Source organism: Neofelis nebulosa, chromosome X, assembly GCF_028018385.1.
Source record: "Neofelis nebulosa isolate mNeoNeb1 chromosome X, mNeoNeb1.pri, whole genome shotgun sequence".
Lineage (NCBI taxonomy): Eukaryota > Metazoa > Chordata > Mammalia > Carnivora > Felidae > Neofelis > Neofelis nebulosa.
The window spans coordinates 49,834,803-49,854,309 of record NC_080800.1 but is presented as its reverse complement, the minus strand read 5'-3'; the positions used below and the strand labels follow the sequence as shown (position 1 = coordinate 49,854,309).

The window sequence follows — 19,507 nt, the reverse complement described above, 5'->3', positions numbered from 1 at the left end:
ATAAGTTTGGTTTTTTGAAAAAATAAACAAAACTTATAAACCTCTAGTCAAGCTTCTTAAAAAGAAAAGGGAGATGACCCAAATAGATAAAATCATGAATGAAAATGGAATTATTACAACCAATCCCTCAGAGATACAAGCAATTATCAGAGAATACTATGAAAACTTATATGCCAACAAATTGGGCAGCCTGGAAGAAATGGACAAATTCCTAAGCACCCACACACTTCCAAATCTCACCCACACACTTCCAAATCTCAAACAGGAAGAAAGAGAAAATGTGAATAGACCCATAAGCAGCAAAGAAATTGAATCAGTTATCAAAAATCTCCTGACAAATAAGAGTCCAGGACCAGATGGCTTCCCTGGGGAATTCTACTAGACATCTATTTTTATTTTTTTTTAATATTTATTTTTGAGACAGAGAGAGACAGAGCATGAACAGGGGAGGGTCAGAGAGAGGGAGACACAGAATCTGAAACAGGCTCCAGGCTCCGAGCTGTCAGCACAGAGCCCGACGCGGGGCTCGAACTCACAGACCGCGAGATCATGACCTGAGCCGAAGTTGGCCGCTTAACCGACTGAGCCACCCAGGCGTCCCTCTACCAGACATTTAAAGCAGAGATAATACCTAGCCTTCTCAAGCTGTTCCAAAAAAATAGAAAGGGAAGGAAAACTTCCAGACTCCTTCTATGAAGCCAGCATTACTTTGATTCCTAAATCAGAGACCCAGCAAAAAAAAAAAAAAAAAAAAAAAAAAAGAACTACAGGCCAATATCCCTGATGAATATGGATGCAAAAATTCTCAACAAGATACCAGAAAATTGAATTCAGCAGCATATAAAAAGAATTATTCACCATGATCAAGTGGGATTCATTCCTGGGCTGCAGCACTGGTTCAACCTTCACAAATTATCAAGGTGATACACCGTATTAATAAAAGAAAGGATAAGAAGTATACGATCCTGTCATTCGATGCAGATACAGCATTTGACCAAATTCAGCATCCTTTCTTAATAAAATCCCTCGAGAAAGTCGGGATAGAAGGAACATACTTAAACATCATAAAAGCCATTTATGAAAAGCCCACAGCTAATATCATCCTCAATGGGGAAAAACTGAGAGCTTTTCCCCTGAGATCACGAACACAACAGGGTTGTCCACTCTCACCGCTGTTGTTTCACATGGGGTTAGAAGTGCTAGCATCAGCAATCCAGCAACAAAAGGAAATCAAAGGCATCCAAATTGGCAAAGATGAAGTCAAGCTTTTACTTTTTGCAGATGACATGATATTATTATACATGGAAAACCTGACAGACTCCACTAAAAGTCTGGTAGAATGGATACATGAATTTAGCAAAGTCGCACGATACAAAATTAATGTACAGAAATCAGTTGCATTCTTATACACTAACAATGAGGCAACAAAAAGACAAATAAAGAAACTGATACCATTCACAATTGTACCAAGAAACATAAAATACCTAGGAATAAACCTAACCAAAGATGTAAAAGATATGTATGTTGAAAACTATAGAAAGCTTATGAAGGAAATTGAAGAAGATAGAAAGAAATGGAAAAATATTCCATGCTCATGGATTAGGAGAATATTGTTTTAAAATGTCAATACTACCCAAAGCTATCTACACATTCAATGCAATCCCAATCAAAATTGCACCAGCATTCTTCTTGAAGTTAGAACAAGCAATTCTAAAATTTGTATGGAACAACAAAAGACCCAGCATAGCCAAAGTAATATTGAAGAAGAAGACCAAAGCAGGAGGCATCACAATCCCAGACTTTAGCCTCTACTGCAAAGCTGTAATCAACAAGATAGCATGGTATTGGCGCAAAAAGAGACACATAGACCAATGGAATAGAATAGAAACCCCAGAATTAGACCCACAAATGTATGGCCAACTAATCTTTGACAAAGCAGGAAAGAACATCCAATGGAAAAAAGACAGTGTCTTTAACAAATGGTGTTGAGAGAGCTGGACAGCAACATGCAGAAGGATGAAACGAGACCACTTTCTTACACCATTCACAAAAGTAAACTCAAAATGGATAAATGACCTGAATGTGAGACAGGAACCCATCAAAACCCTAGAGGAGAAAGCAGGATAAAACCTCTCTGACCTTAGCTACAGCAATTTCTTACTTAACACATCCCCAAAGGCAAGGGAATTAAAAGCAAAAATGACCTATTGGGACTTCATCAAGATAAAAAGCTTTTGCACTGCAAAGGAAACAATCAACAAAACTAAAAGGCAACCAATGGAATGGGAAAAGATATTTGCAAATGACATATCGGACAAAGGGCTAGTATCCAAAATCTATAAAGAAGTCAACAAACTCCACACCCGAAAAACAAATAATCCAGTGAAGAAATAGGCAGAAAATATGAATAGACACTTTTCCAAAGAAGACATCCAGATGGCCAACAGGCGCATGAAAAGATGCTCAACGTCACTCCTCATCAGGGAAATACAAATCAATACCACACTCAGAAACCACCTCACGCCAGTCAGAGTGGCTAAAATTAACAAATCGGGAGACTATAGATGCTGAAGAAGATGTGGAGAAATGGGAAACCTCTTGCACTGTTGGTGGGAATGAAAACTGGTGCAGCTGGTCTGGAAAACAGTGTGGAGGTTCCTCAAAAAATTAAATATAGATCTACCCTATACCCAGAAATAGCACTGCTAGGAATTTACCCAAGGGATACAGGAGTGCTGATGTGTAGGGGTACTTGTACTCCAATGTTTATAGCAGCACTTTCAACAGTAGCCAAATTATGGAAGGAGCCTAAATGTCCATCAACTGATGAATGGATAAAGAAATTGTGGTTTATATACACAATGGAATACTATGTGTCAATGAGAAAGAATGAAATATGGCCTTTTGTAGCAACCTGGATGGAACTGGAGAGTGTTATGCTAAGTGAAATAAGTCATACAGAGAAAGATAGATACCATATGTTTTCACTCTTATGTGGATCCTGAGAAACTTAACAGAAGACCATGGGGGAGGGGAAGGAAAAAAAAACAGGTTAGAGAGGGAGGAAGCCAAAACAGAAGAGACTCTTAAAATCTGAGAACAAACTGAGGGTTGATGGGGGGTGGGAGGGAGTGGAGGGCGGGTGAGGGGTATTGAGGAGGATATCTGTTGGGATGAGCACTGGGTGTTGTATGGAAACCAGTTTGACAATAAATTTCATATTAAAAAAAAAGAATGAATGTCATTACTCAAATATGATCTGATACTTTTATAGTTCCAACCACGAACAATGCTGACTGGTGATGCAGCAGAATTATTACCATGACCCACCAGGTAGCATGTAGGAAACCAAAGTCTTTGGGTTCCAGAAAGAGTATGGTTGCAAAGCTGAAACTTAAAGGAATTGATGGAAGGGAACCACCAGAATTGGAGACTGTGGCTTAATTTGAGTCAGCATAAGAAATCTCACCCAGCTTAGACATGGACAGGACTGACACCAATAGCTCTTTCCCATTTCTGTGCATGGTGGTACATGGCCAGTTTTAGTTTGTGGAGCAATTTGCCTGGTTAATTTCAATAACGAACAAGGCTCTGGCATGCTAACTAGTTACAGACTTCCTATGCTAGGATCACCCAAACACATAGAGCAGTTAATAACAAACATAAAGGAATTAATTGATAATAATACAATAATAGTAGGGGACTTTACAGCACACTTACATCAATGGACAGATCATTTAAACAGAAAATGAACAAGGAAACAATGGCTTTCAAAGACATAATGGAACACATGGATTTAATAGATATATTCAGAACATTCCATCCTAAAACAAGAGAATATACATTCTTCTCAAGCCCACAAAACAAACCTCAACAAATTCAATATCGAAATCACGCCACGCATATTTTCTGACTACAACATTATGAAACTATAAGACAAGCATAAGAAATAGTTGGCAAAGACTACAAATACAAGGAGATAAAGAACATGCTACTAAACAATAAATGGATCAACCAGAAAATCAAAGAAGAAATAAAATACATGGAAACAAATGAAAACAAGGGTCCAAAACCTCTCAGATGCAACAAAACCAGTTCGAGAAGGAAGTTTAACAAGCCTACCTCAAGAAGCAAGAAAAATCTCAAACAAGCTAACTCTACACCAAAAGTAGGTAGAGAAGAAAAACAAACAAGACCTAAACCAGCAGAAGGAAGGAAATAATAAAGATCAGAGCAGAAATAAATGATGGAGAAAATTAAAAAATCAATAGAAGAGATTAATGAAACCAGGAGCTGATTCTTTGAAAAAATAAAATTGATAAGCCTCTAAGCTGTCTGATCAAGACAAAAGGAGAAAAGACCCAAATAAATAAAATAAGACAGGAGAAATAACAACCAACCATATAAAAAAGCATAAGAGAATATTATGAAAAACTATATGCCAAGAAATTGGACAGCCTAGAAGAAATGGATATATTCCTAGAAACATATAAACTACCAAAACTGAAACAGGAAGAAATAAAAAACTTGAACAGACTGATAACCAGCAAAGAAACTGAATTAGAAATCAAAACTTGGGGCACTGGGTGGCTGAGTCAGTTAAGCATCCAACTTAGGCTCAGGGCATGATCTCACCGTCTGTGAGTTTGAGCCCCGAATCAGGCTCCGTGCCAACAGCTCAGAGCCTGGAGCCTGGTTCTGATTCTGATTCTGTGTCTCCCTCTCTCTCTGCTCCTCCCCTGCTGGGTGCTCTCACTCTCGCTCTCTCTCTCTCTCTCAAAAATAAAAAAGAAAAAGATAAAAAAAAAAAGAAAAAAAGAAATCACAACTCTCCCAACAGATAAAAGTCCAGGGCTAGATAGCTTCACAGGCAAATTCCACTAACCATTTAAAGAATTTCAAAAAATAGAAGAGGAAGGAAAACTTCCAAATTCATTCTATGAGGTCAATGTTACCCTGATACCAAAACCATATAAACACACCACTAAAAAAGAGAACTACAGGTCAATATTCCTGATGAACATAGATGCAAAAATTACCAACAAAATACCAGCAAACTGAATTCAACAATAAATTAAAAAAATCATTCACCACAATCAAGTAGGATTTACTCATGGGTTGCAAAACTAGTCCAATATTTGCAAATTAATTAAGATGATGCATCACATCAATTAGAGAAAAGGTAAGAACTATATGATCATTTCAATAGATGCAGAAAAAGCATTTGACAAAGTACAGCTTCCATTCATGATAAAAACCCTCAACAAAGTAGGTTTATAGAGAACACACCTGAACATAATAAAGGCCATATATGAAATACCCATAGCTAATGTCATCCTTAATGGGGAAAAACAGAGTATTCCCCCTAAGGTCAGGAACAAGACAAGGATGTACACTGGCACCACTTTTATTCAACATAGCACTGGAAGTCCTAGCCACAGCAGTCAGACAACAAAAAGAAATAAAAGACATCCAAATTGGTAAGAAATAAAATATTCATGATTGGCAGAGGACATTATACTACATATAGAAAACCCAAAAGGTTCCACCCCAAAACTGCTAGAACCGATAAATTCATTAAAGTCACAGGATACAATATCAGTGTAGAGAAATCTGTTGCACTTCTATACACCAATAATCAAGCAGGAGAAAGAGAAATTACAAAAACAATACCATTTACAACTGCAACAAAAATAAGATGCCTAGGAATAAACCTAACCAAAGAGGTGAATGACCTGTACTCTAAAATTATAAAACACTGATGAAAGAAATTAAAGATGACACAAAGGAATGTAAAGACATTCCAATCTCATGGATAGGAAGAACAATGTTAAAATGTCTATACCACCCAAAACAAGCTATACATTTAATGTAACCCCTATCAAAATACCACTAGCTTCACAGAACTAGAAAAAACCTAAATGTGAGACGTGTTAACCATCAAAATCCTAGAAGAGAACACAGGCAGTAACTTCTTTGACAATGGCAAACTTGTCTCTAGATATGTTTCCTGAGGCAAAGGAGACAAAAGCAAAAATAAACTATTGGGATTATGGCAACATTAAAAGCTTCTGCACAGCAAACAAAACAAGCAACAAAACCAAAAGGCAACCTTTGGAATAGGAGGAGATATTTGCAAATGACATATCTGATAAAGAGTTAGTATCTAAAATATATAAAGAACTTCTATAACTCAACACCCAAAAAAGGAATAATCCAGTTTAAAAAATGGGCAGAAGATATGAATAGACGTTTTTCCAAAGACAACATATAGATGGGCAACAGACCCATGAAAAGATGCTCAACATTACTCATTATCAGAGAAATGCAAATCAAAACTACAATGAGATATCACTTCACACCTGTCAGAATGGCTCAAATCAACAACATAAAAAACAACAGGTGGTGGTGAGGATGTAGATGAAAAGGAACCCTCTTGCACTATTGGTGGGAATGCAAACTGGTGCAGCCACTCTGGAAAACAGTATGGAGGTTCCTCAAAAAATTAACAGTAGAACTACCTTAAGATCCAGCAATCACACTACTGGGTATTTATCCAAATAATACAAGAACACTAATTCAAAGGGATACAGACACACACCCTATGTTTACAGCAGCATTGTTTACAATAGTGAAGATATGGAAGCAGCCCAAAGTGTCTATCAATTGATGAATGGATAATAACATGTACACACACACACACACACACACACGCACATGCACACACACACAGTAGATATTACTCAACTATAAAAAAGAATGAAATCTTGCCATCTGCAATGAAGTGGATGGAGTTGGAGAGTACTATGCTAAGCGAAGTAAATCAGTCAGGGAAAGATAAATACCATATGATTTCACTCATGTGGAATTTAAGAAATAGAACAAACAAAGGGGAAAAAAGGACAGCATGAGAGAGTGACAAATCAAGAAACATACTTTTAATTAACAGAACCGATAGTTTCTAGAGGCCAGGTGGTTGGGGGATATAGAGGATGATGATTAAGGAGTACACTTGTGATGATGGGCACAGAGTGATGTATGGAATTGTCGAATCACTATATTGTATATCTGAAACTAATAATAACACTATATGTTAACTAGAATTAAAATAATTTTTTAATTGTAAATTAAATATATAAAAAACAATGAAAATCTTAACTAAAGGATTCCAACCTCTAAGGATTTACTATTTATAAATGAACTTATTCATTATGAACACTCACATCAGCTGAAAATACTTCTACCACTTTCAGATTTTAATAAAACCATGTATTTTTACAGGCTGAATATTTAGATATAAAGTTTCTAGTAGGAAGCAAAAATGAGTTGCTCACCAGAAGAAAATTCACAGGGCAATTTACTGAAACCATGTGAACCTTCGAAAGGTAATTCCTAGACCAATGGTGGAACAGGTTCCCCTTGCTTGACTTCAACTCGCTCAGTGAAAATGGTTGATCACAACTAAACTTGGTCTTCAAGAGAAACCAAAGCCACCTGTTACTGTTAGTGAGAAAGAGGGAACTTATATAAGGTTAACCTCTATGATCATATGTGGTGGATAAGGCAGGAGAATACTGCTGAAAGCAGGATTCTGCCATGCCAATGTGTATCAAGATGGTAAGAATAGCTCACTTGTTTGTTGCTATTCACACTAGAAGCAAGAGGTTGCAGGGTAGTAAAACTGCAAGCAAGTGACTCCTGCCAGTGAGCTGAAGCAGAAAGTCACTCTAGTTAGAACTCCTTGCGGCAGCTGTACCACCTAGCAGGATAGATGACTCAGAAACTACAGTTACAAATAATGTTTCCACAAAGGATGGAGTTGGAAAAATTACAGTACACATTCTCTGCCCTCTGTTGCTATAATAACAAAAAGAACCTACTTTTTATAGTATGACAACTATATGGTAAGCTTTGTATTAGGGCTTAACATTGCCTTGTGCCATTTATTCCATACAATAAACTTATGATATAGATGTATTATCTCCATTTTATAGAAGGGAAACCAAGCTCAGATAGATTTAGAAATGTGTTTTAAAACCATCAGGCATTGGTAGAGCTCAGTAACCAATTATTTACTGTGAGTTGCTCTTAGAATTATATTAAACTGATCAGCAATTACATGCAGTGTTTTATGACATCCCTAATTAGCTTCTGTTACTGTTCTTTAAAATTTTACTTATAAATATAATACTGCAACCCCCTTAGGGCCATACACACAGTAGGCTCTATAGTTAAGTTGAATTTATATGAGAAAAATAAAAACGACACGGCACCTCTTTCCCCTTCCACCTCTCCATCTGAACTCTTAGCTAAATCACTAAAATGACCATTATACCTCTTCCATGTTAAAAGTTTTCAAATCAGTCTTTTGGAGAAACGGGTGGGATAAGAGTTTTCTCAAAAGGAAAATACCCCTTATTTCATAATAAAAGTCAATAAGAAATTAGGAATTATTTAACACAAATGAATAATTTTTAGCAGAAATAATCTAAACTCTATAATAAGGCATGCTTGTAAAAATCTAAGTTTTACTAACTACTAAAGAGCTACACACCAAAGGACTTCTTTTGGGTCACCTGTAAATAAGGTTATATATGCTGATGCAATGACGAGAGGGAAAAAGGTTCTTCCTGAAAGTAACAACATGTTGTTCTCTGTTGCTGGATAGAAGGTAAGTGTGAAGTACACCTGCAGAACAGAAAGTTCTCACCAGAAAAGTAGCTCTCTCAAACAAAAGGACTTCATCAGCCTCAATAATTTCAGCAAAATTCCTTAGGTTCATTTCCAGCTGCTGAACATTGGGGATCAGCTGATAAACAATGCTGGACCAAGCCTAACGGAACAGAAGCACAGTGTAATATTACTAACAGGTAGGCAGTCCCAGACCTTTGCAAATGAGTATAACTATAACATATGGACAGCAAAATATGGTGATATAGAGTCCCAAACAAATACTTGTAACGAATATGGTATGACACAAACAAAATGAGATGAAGGTGATATTTGATTATTATCCTTCAGGTGGATTTTTTTTAAGTTTCAAACACTTATAAAATGCTGGAGAAACTTCTTTCCATTGATAATTTTTTAAAAATTAATAATTTAATTCCATGACATTTGCCTTAAGAATAGTTGAAAACTCTGATTTACTGGACCAAATAAAACGTTTGTAATCCAGCCATTCAACAAATATTTAAGTGCAATAATGTAGACCACTCTAAATATCAGAAGATAATAGTGCTATATTTAACATAAATCCAAGAATCAATTTTGTAAAAAATATCATCAGAGTCACATGGAAAAATGGCCCCTCCCCTTAATGGGATAATGTACAAAAGAAATCACAAGAGAAATTAGTGGCATTATCATTCCAAAAGGCTTATTATTGTCAGTTGTATAAATTATTGATCCAATTGAATTAAAAATGGTCCATTGTGTGATTCCTAAAACTGACTTCATCCAGAGAAGTATTACTAATGTTAAGTAGTTGAAATTAACCACACCCTCCCTCTATTCTCTTAAGGCTCTTTTATTTGCATTTCCATTGTAATAATTCCTTCCAATTTGTCTGATAAGCTTGTTCTTCTCTCCCCTACTAGAGGGCAGGAACCTGATCTTAGTCAATTTGTGTGTCCAACAGCATCAAGCAGTTATGCAATGAGTGCTTGTAGAATAAAACAAAATAAAAATTTAAGTCAGCTCTATGCAACATTGATGTAAGAGATAGTAGTGCCATGTCTCTGTTCCAATTAGTTTTATTACTTAAGCATAGGGGTTCAGGTTCCAAGTTCCCAGGTCGGTGTTAATGTCACTGCTGAATTTACCTTGGAGAAGGCACCAAAGCTAACCACAGCAGAGACATTGTCACTCACAGCAGTGTTGTGATTAGCCAATTGTCTTTGGTCGTGTTATGTATTGCCATCCTTCACACCGCAGTTGGTTCTTATCAGTGCGTCATGTCCATCCTTATTCACGGTTACCTGTTCTATGGGAATAAGGCTTTGAGAGAAATTCGGCCCAAATTAATCTGGAGCAGTATTTCCTAGACAGGTATCTCAAAATGATCTGTTATTAGAGTGAGGCTGAGTCAACAATATTGGGAAAAAATGAATTAGTTTAAAAAAGAAATCAATGGCTATTTTTAATGCCCATTGGCTTTTCTCCTTGGCAAATCAGGTTTCTGTGCTTCTCTGGTTGTAGATAATTGTCAGATGCAGTTGATAATGAGGCTGTAGCTACCAGTGACAGAGAAAGATGCTTTCCCACCCAGAGTCAGACTTGTCAATGAATATTAGCAGCAGGAAGGAAAGGTCTGACCAGGAGAGGACCCCAAAGAAGCCAGTCTTTCAAATCACCAGATCAGTAGGGAAAAAGCAGGATAAGGAGCCTATGTGCCAATAATGTAATTTCAGCTTAATCCGTAACATAGCTAGTATAACCTCTACAACTACTACAAGCAGTGTTTCCATTCCAGCAATGGAAACAATCCTGGTTAAAAGAATACTAGTCTCCAATATGGCATGAAAGTTGATGCTACCATATTCTAGGCATAACATATCTCATTTTAAGACTCTCTTTTCCAATATCGTCCCTAAATGTTGTCATTCTACTGCCATCCAAACTGAAGCAGACTAGTTTATAATACTGAAGAGATACCTGAATATTACACACAGATCCAATCAGCATTGAGACCACAACAGGTCACAATGGATGATGGCCAGTAAAACCTCTGCTGTCACAAAGATCAGTATGAAATTAATCATGATGAAACTGGCTAGTTCAGTGTCACTTGGTAGGTATCTCAACACAATTCAAGATCAAACCCCAAATCTCTTAAGGTTAAGTTTGATAGTTTTCAAATAGGGTAGAAGAGTTATGTGAGCAAATCATAATGGAAAAGTTTCCTAACCTGGGCAAATAATTTATTGTAGATTATTTCCTTTTTCAGTTCAACACATCTAAATGGATATGACAGAGTTTAAAATCTTTTACTTTTGACAATACCCTTTTAGCTTTTTTTTCATTTTCTTAAGTAAGGGCACTAAGGGAAACATACACACCTTATAGAGAGTTTCATCCCAGATAGATGTTCGGAAACAAGAACATTCCAATGGGCGAGACAAACGCCTCAGATCTTCTTCTCGCTCTTTAAAAATCTGAATTAAAAAGTCCACATACAGATTAGCATATAACAGCTCTTCTCTTTCATTGTAAAATCTGAAATGTAATTATTTCAGTGTATTTTAAACAAGAACATTTCCTCTTTCCTCAGAGGAGTGTGTACATTACTTCGTAAAATAGGATGGCAGAAATTATTTCAGGTCAGGTCTAAAAGTACGACTACTAGAATTCTTCAGGCTTCTGCTGCTTGTGCTGAGTGCTCACTGAGAGCACTGTGTTGGGAAAAAAAATTACCATACAGAGGAGTGTTTATAAAATATATCTAATGTTCCAAATCACCTAATCTGGGTCACTTTAAGGTAATAATATTGTAAATTAAAATACTTTAACCTTTGTAGGTATTTTTCTCTCTCACACAAATATATGCATATACTCAAATATATTCTCATATATATTATTTCTGAATGGACTATATTTATTTGGCTATATAACACCCCCCCCACACAAACAGAAATATCTATCCATTTTGGTATGATATGTATCTATGTATAAATGCCCACATACACATTGAAGAATACCTATTTGTACAAATATATATATACACAGGTATTTTCCATGACTGGGTGGGTTTGTAGTGAGCGCATGTATACACTGTGGTGGTTAATTTGATGTATCAATGTGGCTAGGCCACAGTACCCAGACATTTGGTCAAACAGCAGTTTAGATCTTCTTGTGAGGCATTTTTAAATGAGATTAATATTTATATTAGTAGACTACTCCATAATGTGGGTAGGCTTTATACAATCAGTTGAGGGCCTTAAGAGAAAAAAGGTCACCATTCCGCCAGGAAGGGGGAATTCTGCCTCCACACTGACTTCTGAATGGAACTGCAATAACTACTCTTTCCTGGGTCTCTATTGTATCAGCCTGTCCTGCAGATTTTGGACTTGCCAGTCTCCACGATTGTACAAGTCAAGTCCTTAAAAACCAATCAATCAATCAATCAATCAATCCCCCCTCTCTCTCTCTACACACACACACACACACACACACACACACACACACACACTTATTGATTCTGTTTACTTGGGGAACCCACACACATACAATAAACTATCTATCTTGCTTGAAATTGGTATTTAGGGAAGCACCCTAGCCACTTTGACTTCAAAACTTGCAAGTTTTAATCTTTAATTAAATGAAGTACACTTTTATTAATTGAGCTTAAAATACCACAAAGAACATTCATATATCTTTGGGGATATATTCTATAAGCATTTAGGAAACAATAAGTTGATTAATAAAAATGAAAAGTAATTTAAAAAATCCATAAGGACCTTATTTGTTGGAATGCTCTGTTTTTCTATTGCAAATTGGGCCAGGTAATGAGGTGATTTTTAAAGGAAACAAAACAGAAAACAAAACAACAGCAAGAATAACAATAACACAACCCTCATAATCCCAAGACTCAAGCTACATGCAGATATTCTACTGAATTACAACAGAATTAATACTTCGTGAGAAAAGGAGAGTGAAGGAAAAAAGACTAGATACTCAAAAATAGTTTTCAGAGTCAAATACAGAACCCGGTCAAGTTGTTTATAACCTGTAAGTTACCTAGAAACACCAAAATATGCCCAAACACCAAACACTGGAGGCAATACTGTAACTAGTTATACAAAAAAAGTATTCCTGACTGTAGCTATTACCAAAAAATTCCTTTAAATAAAGGGTATCCTTAGACTCCTAGGTTCCAATCCAAAAAGGAACTGTATTCTTCTGTATCACCAAAATATTCTGAAACTGCTTTTCTTACCTTTATCCTTACAGGATCTTCTCTTTCAGCTTAGACTTTAAAATCAAATCCTCTTATATTGCATAAACTAAAGTCGGACTATTTTTGTTACTTGCCAGACCTGGGGTCTCATAGCTAGCTAGGAGTCATCTCTTTCTACTGTGTCTTCTTTGGTTAATTTATGTGTACTAATCCCCATGCTAGAAAAGAAGCCAAAGATACCATATCAGTGTAATTAAGAGGGACTGGGCATTGAGCCTAACCCAAAGTGATTGGCACTTCTATTGGTGCATAAATATTTTCTAAGTTAACCTAGTGAATGCAATAACCCTTCTTCATCTCACCCCTCGTGGGTCTTCTAGCCTTCACAGTAACTACCTCTTCTGAAGGACAATAAAACAGGATAAGTAAACATAAACATACATAAAGGAGGATGTAAATGGAGAAGATGGCAGACTAGGAGGATGTTAAGCTCATTTTATCCCACGGACACACAAAAATAACAGTCACGTCAGTGCAACCAAACAAGAAAATAATCTACAGACTGGCAGAAAGAGTTTCCATAGCTAATAGAACACTGAAAGGGTGAGGGGCAGAGATGTGGGGAACCAAACTCTCAGCCAGACTAACCACAAATGGGAGGGACACCACAAGCATGGAGAAGGGAGAGGAGCAGACCCCACATTAGGCACCCCAGACATAGGGATCTGCACTAGGAAGATGAGTCCCCCTAACATTTGGTTTTGAAACAAGTGGGGCTTAACTTTGTGAGTTTTTATAGTCAGGGGGCTTAAATTCAGGTACTTTAAAATCAGCTGGCTCAGCTCTGGGAGAGCTGGAAGGTAATAGGAAACTAAGTCTTCATCCTCAAAAAGTCAGCATATCAAACAACTCCACTGAGATACTGCATAGAAGCAGCAGTGTGAAAAGTGCTTAGGGTACACATTAAAGAGATTTATTTTCCAATCTCAGAACATGTGAAGGAGGGCAAGGGATCTTTAGGAGACTTCTCCAAGAACAAAAGAACTGGTGGGAGCCATTTCTTTGCACCCACAGCCTAGATAGCTAGACACTTGCAGAAAATACCATGAACACTTTCCACTTTGCTTGCTAACACTATGTAGCTCACCCTCACAATCTCTTGTGGACCGGTCCTATCCAACCCACTCTACAGAGGAGTCCCTCCAAAGCAGCTCCTGCATGTCTCATCCTACAGGGGCCAGCACTACTCCAAAGTAACTCCTGTACTGGGGAGAGGGGAAGATAACCCTTCGACTAAAGCCTTGGTAACCAAGCCTTATAACTGGCAGTATAGAGAGTCCTGGGGCACCTTGGTGGCTCAGTCGGTTAAGCATCTGACTTCGGCTCAGGTCATGACTTCCCAGTCCGTGAGTTTGAGCCCCACTTTGAGCTCTGTGCTGACAGCTCAGAGCTTGGAGCCTGTTTCAGATTCTGTGTCTCCCTCTCTCTCTGACCCTCCCCCATTCATGTTCTGTCTCTCTGTCTCAAATATAAACACTAAAAAAAAAATTTTTTTTAAAAAGAGAGAGAGTCCTGCCAGACATTACTCCTGCAGGCCCTGCGGGAATCTGGCCTGACTCCTGACCCCACACGCCAACAAAAGTCTCTCAGGGGATAAGGCAGGGAGAGCACTCTGCTGGTAGGTGCTATTTCAGCCCCAACAGACAGACCGGGAGAAGAGAGCTGGTTTGTCTCCAGACTCTGTCCACAAATGAAAGCCTCTCATTAGATAATGCAAGGAGAGTGCACTGCAGTTTGATGCTACTGTAGCCCCTGCAAATGTGCTGAGGGCAGGCATCTGGTCTGATTGCTGAAACCACCCAATGATAAGCCCACAGTGGCTTCAGACTGCCCTCTTAACAGAACAGGGACCAAATCCTACCCAGTACGTGCATAATAGGCAAAGCAGGCCATTATAGCATACTGATAGGAAGGCAAACGTGGCTCAACCAGAAGAATAAGTCATACACAATCCACACAGGAGAAACTCCTGAGGCACCTGGTTCTGATAAACAAGGGACATTGTGCTACAAGCCACAACAAGAACTTTTCTTCATAAGGCTATTACTTTCAATACCAGGAGACATAAATGATCTGATACAGAAACAAACACAGAGTTAGATAAAATGAGGAGGCAGAAGAGTATGTCCCAAATGAAATAGCAATAGAAAATAAAAGCAAAACAGCTAAGTGAAACGAAGATAAGCAATATGTGTGATAAAGAATTCAAAGTAATGGCCATAAAGATACTCACTGGATTTTTAAGAGGTAGAAAATATAAAAATAACAAATAAGAAATGAAGGATTCAATAGCTGAAATTAAAAATACACAAGAGGAAGACGGAATCAATAGTTTAGAGGAGGAAAAAGACTGGATCATAGAGCTGGAAGAGAGAGTAATTAATAGGAAGAACCAAACTGAAGAGCAAAAAAAAAAAAGAAAAAGGAATAATAAAAAATAATAGGGTAAGGAAAGTCAACAACATCATTAAGTGTAATAACCCTTACATTATAGGGATTCCAAAAGAGAGAGAGAAGGGGGCAGAAAATGTATTTGAAGAAATAATAGCTGAAGAATTCTCTAATCTGGACAAGGAAACAGATATCCAGATCCAGGAGGCACAGAGAACACCTAAAGCAATCAACCAGAGGAGTACACACAAAGACACATTAAAGTAAAATCGCAAAAAGTAGTGAGAAATAGAGAATTTTAAAATCAGCATAAGAAAACTTATACACATAGGAAATCCCATCAGGCTATCCACTGCTTTTTCAGCAGAAACTTGGCAGGCCAGAAGGGAGTGGCATGATACATTCAAAGTACTAAAACAAAAAAATCTGCAACCAAGAATACTTTACCCAGCAAGGCTATCATTCAGAATAGAAGAAGAGATAGAGTTTCACAGGCAACAAAAGTTAAAGGAGTTCACCACCACTAAACTAGCCTTAAAAAAGTTAAAGGGAATTCTTCAAGGGAAAAGAAAAGGCATGACCAGGAAAAAGATTATAAAATTATCATGAAATTATGAAATGAAAACACTTCATAGGTAAATATAAACATAATAAAAGTAGTAGACTAATTACTTATAATACCAGTATGGAGGTTAAACACAAAAGGATTAAAATCAATTATATCGATAAATATTTCTCCATAGATTCACAAAATAAAAAGTTATGAATTATGACATCATATACATAAAAGGTTGTTGATGGCAGGAGTAAAAATTTAGTACTTTTAGAATGGGTTCAAAGTGACCATCTGTATGGGTTAAATTGTAGTGTAGGGCTAACGTAGCTTAAAAAATAACAGCTTTGTTCTGACACTGAAGGTCAACCAAAAAATAAAGAGAAAGGAATCCAAGCGTATCAGTAAAGAAAGCCATCAAACCACAAAGAAGAGAACAAGGGGAAAAAAACACAGAAAAACTACAAAAACAACCATAAAACAAATAACAACACAACAATAAGTACATATCTATCAATAATTACTTTGAGTTTAAATGGACTAAATGCTCCAATCAAAAGACACAGCATGACTGAATGTATAAAAAGCAAGACCCAGTCTACAAGAGACTCACTTCACACATGCGGATTTAACACAAAGAAATGGAAAAACATTTATCATGCAAATGGAAGTGAAAAAAAAGATGGGGTAGCAAAGTTTATATAAGACAAGATAGACTTTAAAACAAATACTGTAATAAGAGACAACAAAGCATTATGTAACAAGAGACAACAACTACATGATGATAAAGGGAATGATCCAATATGAGGTAAGAACAATTATAAATATTTATGCAATCAACATAGGAGTACCTAAATAAAGAACATAAAGAAACAAACATATAAACACAAAGACAAACATTGAAAGTAATAATGGCAGGGGACTTTAACACCCCATTTACATCAATGGATAGATCATCAAGACAGAAAATCACCCAAAATAAAAATAGTGGCTTTGAACACTGGACCACATGTAACTAACAGATATATTCAAAATATTCCATCCAGAAACAAAAGAATACACTCTTTTTTTAAAAATTTTTTTTTTTAACGTTTATTTATTTTTGAGACAGAGAGAGACAGAGCATGAACGGGGGAGGGTCACAGAGAGAAGGAGACACAGAATCTGAAACAGGCTCCAGGCTCTGAGCTGTCAGCACAGAGCCCGATGCAGGGCTCGAACCCACGAACCGTGAGATCATGACCTGAGCCGAAGTCGGACGCTTAACCGACTGAGCCACCCAGGCGCCCCCAAGAATACACTCTTTTAAAGTGCACATGGAATATTCTCCAAAACAGATCATATGTTATGCCACAAAATAAGTCTCGGTAAATTATAAAAGAGTGAAAGCATATCATGCATGTTTTCTGACCACAATGGTACAAAATTAGAACTCAATCACAAGAAAAAATCTGGAAAGATCACAAATACATGGAGACTAGGGCGCCTGGGTGACTCAGTCGGTTGAGCATCTGACTTCACCTCAGGTCATGATCTTGCAGTCCGTGAGTTTGAGCCCTGCGTTGGGCTCTGTGCTGACAGCACAAACATTTAAAGAAGAATGAATACTATTTTTCTCAAACTATTCCAAAAAAATAGAGGAAGGAAAGCTTCCAAATTCAATCTATGAGGCCAGCATTACCCTGATACCAAAACCAGATAAAAACACGACAAAAAAGAAAACTACAGGCAAACTCACTGATAAACAAAGATGCAACAATCCTCCACAAAATATTAACGAACTGAATCTAACAATACAGTAAATAAATCATTCACCATGATCAAGTGGCATTTATATCTGGGATACAAGGCATTTAATATTTGCAAATCAATCAACGGGATACACCACATTAGCAACAGAAAAGAGAAAAAGCATACAATCATTTCAATAGATGCAGTGAGAGCATTTGAAAAAATATAATATCCATTCATGATAAAAACTCTCAACAAAGTAGATTTAAAAGGAACATACCTCAACATAATAAAGACCATATGAAAAACCTACAGCTAACATTCTCAATGGTGAAAAACTGACAGTTTTTCCTCTAAGATCAGGAAAAAGACAAGGATGTCCACTCTCACTACTTTTATTCAACATAGTATTAATAGGAAGTTCTAGCCAAAGCAATCAAACAAGGAATAAAAGGCATCCGTATTGGTAAGGAAGAATTCAAACTTACACTGTTTGCTGATGACAGGATACTATATATTGAAAACCCAAAAGACTCAATCAAAAAACTATTAGAACTGGCAAATGAATTCAGTGAAGTTGCAGCATATAAAATTAATATACAGAAATCTGCATTCCCATACACTAATAATTAAGTAACAGAAAGAGAAATTAAGAAAACAATCCCTTTTATAATTGCAAAACAAAGAATAAAATATATAGGAATAAACCAAGCAGATAAAAGACCTGTACTCTGAAAACTGTAACATACTGAAGAAGGAAACTGAAGATGACACTAACAAATGGAAATGATATTCCATGCTCATGGATCAAAAGAACAAATACTGAAATGTCCATACTACCCAAAGCAATATACAGATTTAACGCAATCCCTATCAAAATACCAACAGGATTTTTAACAAAAGTAGAACAAATAATCCTAAAATATGTATGGAACCACAGAAGACCCCAAACAACCAAAGCAATCTGGAAAAATAAGAACAAAACTGGAGGTATCAGAATCCCAGATTTCCAGATCTACTACAAAGCTGTAGTAATAAAAACAGTATGGTACTGGCACAAAAATAAACATAGAGTCCATGGAACAAAATAGAACACAAATACACCCACGCTTATATGATCAATTAATCTACCATAATGGAGGCAAGAATATACAATAGGAAAAAGACAATCTCTTCAACAAATGTTACTGGGAAAACTGAATAGCTACATGCATATGAATGAAACTGGACCAGTTTCTTACTCCATACACAAAAAATGAACTCAAAATGGAGTAAAGACCTAAATGTGAGACCTGAAAATGTAAAATTCCTAAGAGAAAACATAGGCAATGATTTCTTTGACATTGGCAATAGAACCATTTTTCTAGTTACATCTGTTCTGGCAAGGGAAACAAGCAAAATCAAACTACTGGGACTACATAAAAATAAAAAGCTTTTGCACAATACAGGAAACCATCAATAAAACAAAAAAGGCAACCTACCAAATGGGAGAAAATATTTGCAAATAATATATCTAATAAGGGGTTAATATAAAAAATATATAAAAAACTTAAATAATTCAACCCCCCCTCCAAAAAAAAACCCCAAAAAATCCAATTTAAGAAATGGGCAGAGGACATGAATAGACATTTTTCCAAAGAGGACATACAAATGACCAACACACATGAAAAGATGTCCAACATCACTAATCATCAGGGAAGTCCAAATTAAAACCATAACAAGATTATCACTTTACACCTCTCAGAAAGGCTAAAATAAAAATACACAAGAAATAACAAGTTTGACGAGGATGTAAAGAAAAAGGGACCCTCATACACTGTTGGTGGGAAGGCAAATTGGTGCAGCCACTGAGGAAAACAGTAAGGAGATTCCTC

At 36.7% G+C, this 19,507-nt stretch overlaps 1 protein-coding gene across 6 annotated transcripts in view; it reads right to left on the bottom strand.

The window, feature by feature from the left end:
* RRAGB (Ras related GTP binding B) overlaps positions 1-19,507 on the bottom strand; it is a 47,991-nt gene that overhangs the window by 14,177 nt on the left and 14,307 nt on the right. For 5 of the 6 annotated variants that reach the window (XM_058712456.1, XM_058712452.1, XM_058712453.1 and 2 more), the window contains 2 exons: positions 11,061-11,156; positions 8,711-8,833 (listed from right to left, as the gene is read on the bottom strand). The exons of the other annotated variant lie outside the window; for it this stretch is intronic. In XM_058712456.1, the coding sequence (XP_058568439.1) occupies positions 8,711-8,833; positions 11,061-11,156 (219 nt within the window). The remainder of the gene's footprint in view (positions 1-8,710; positions 8,834-11,060; positions 11,157-19,507) is intronic. 6 annotated transcript variants of the gene reach the window in all.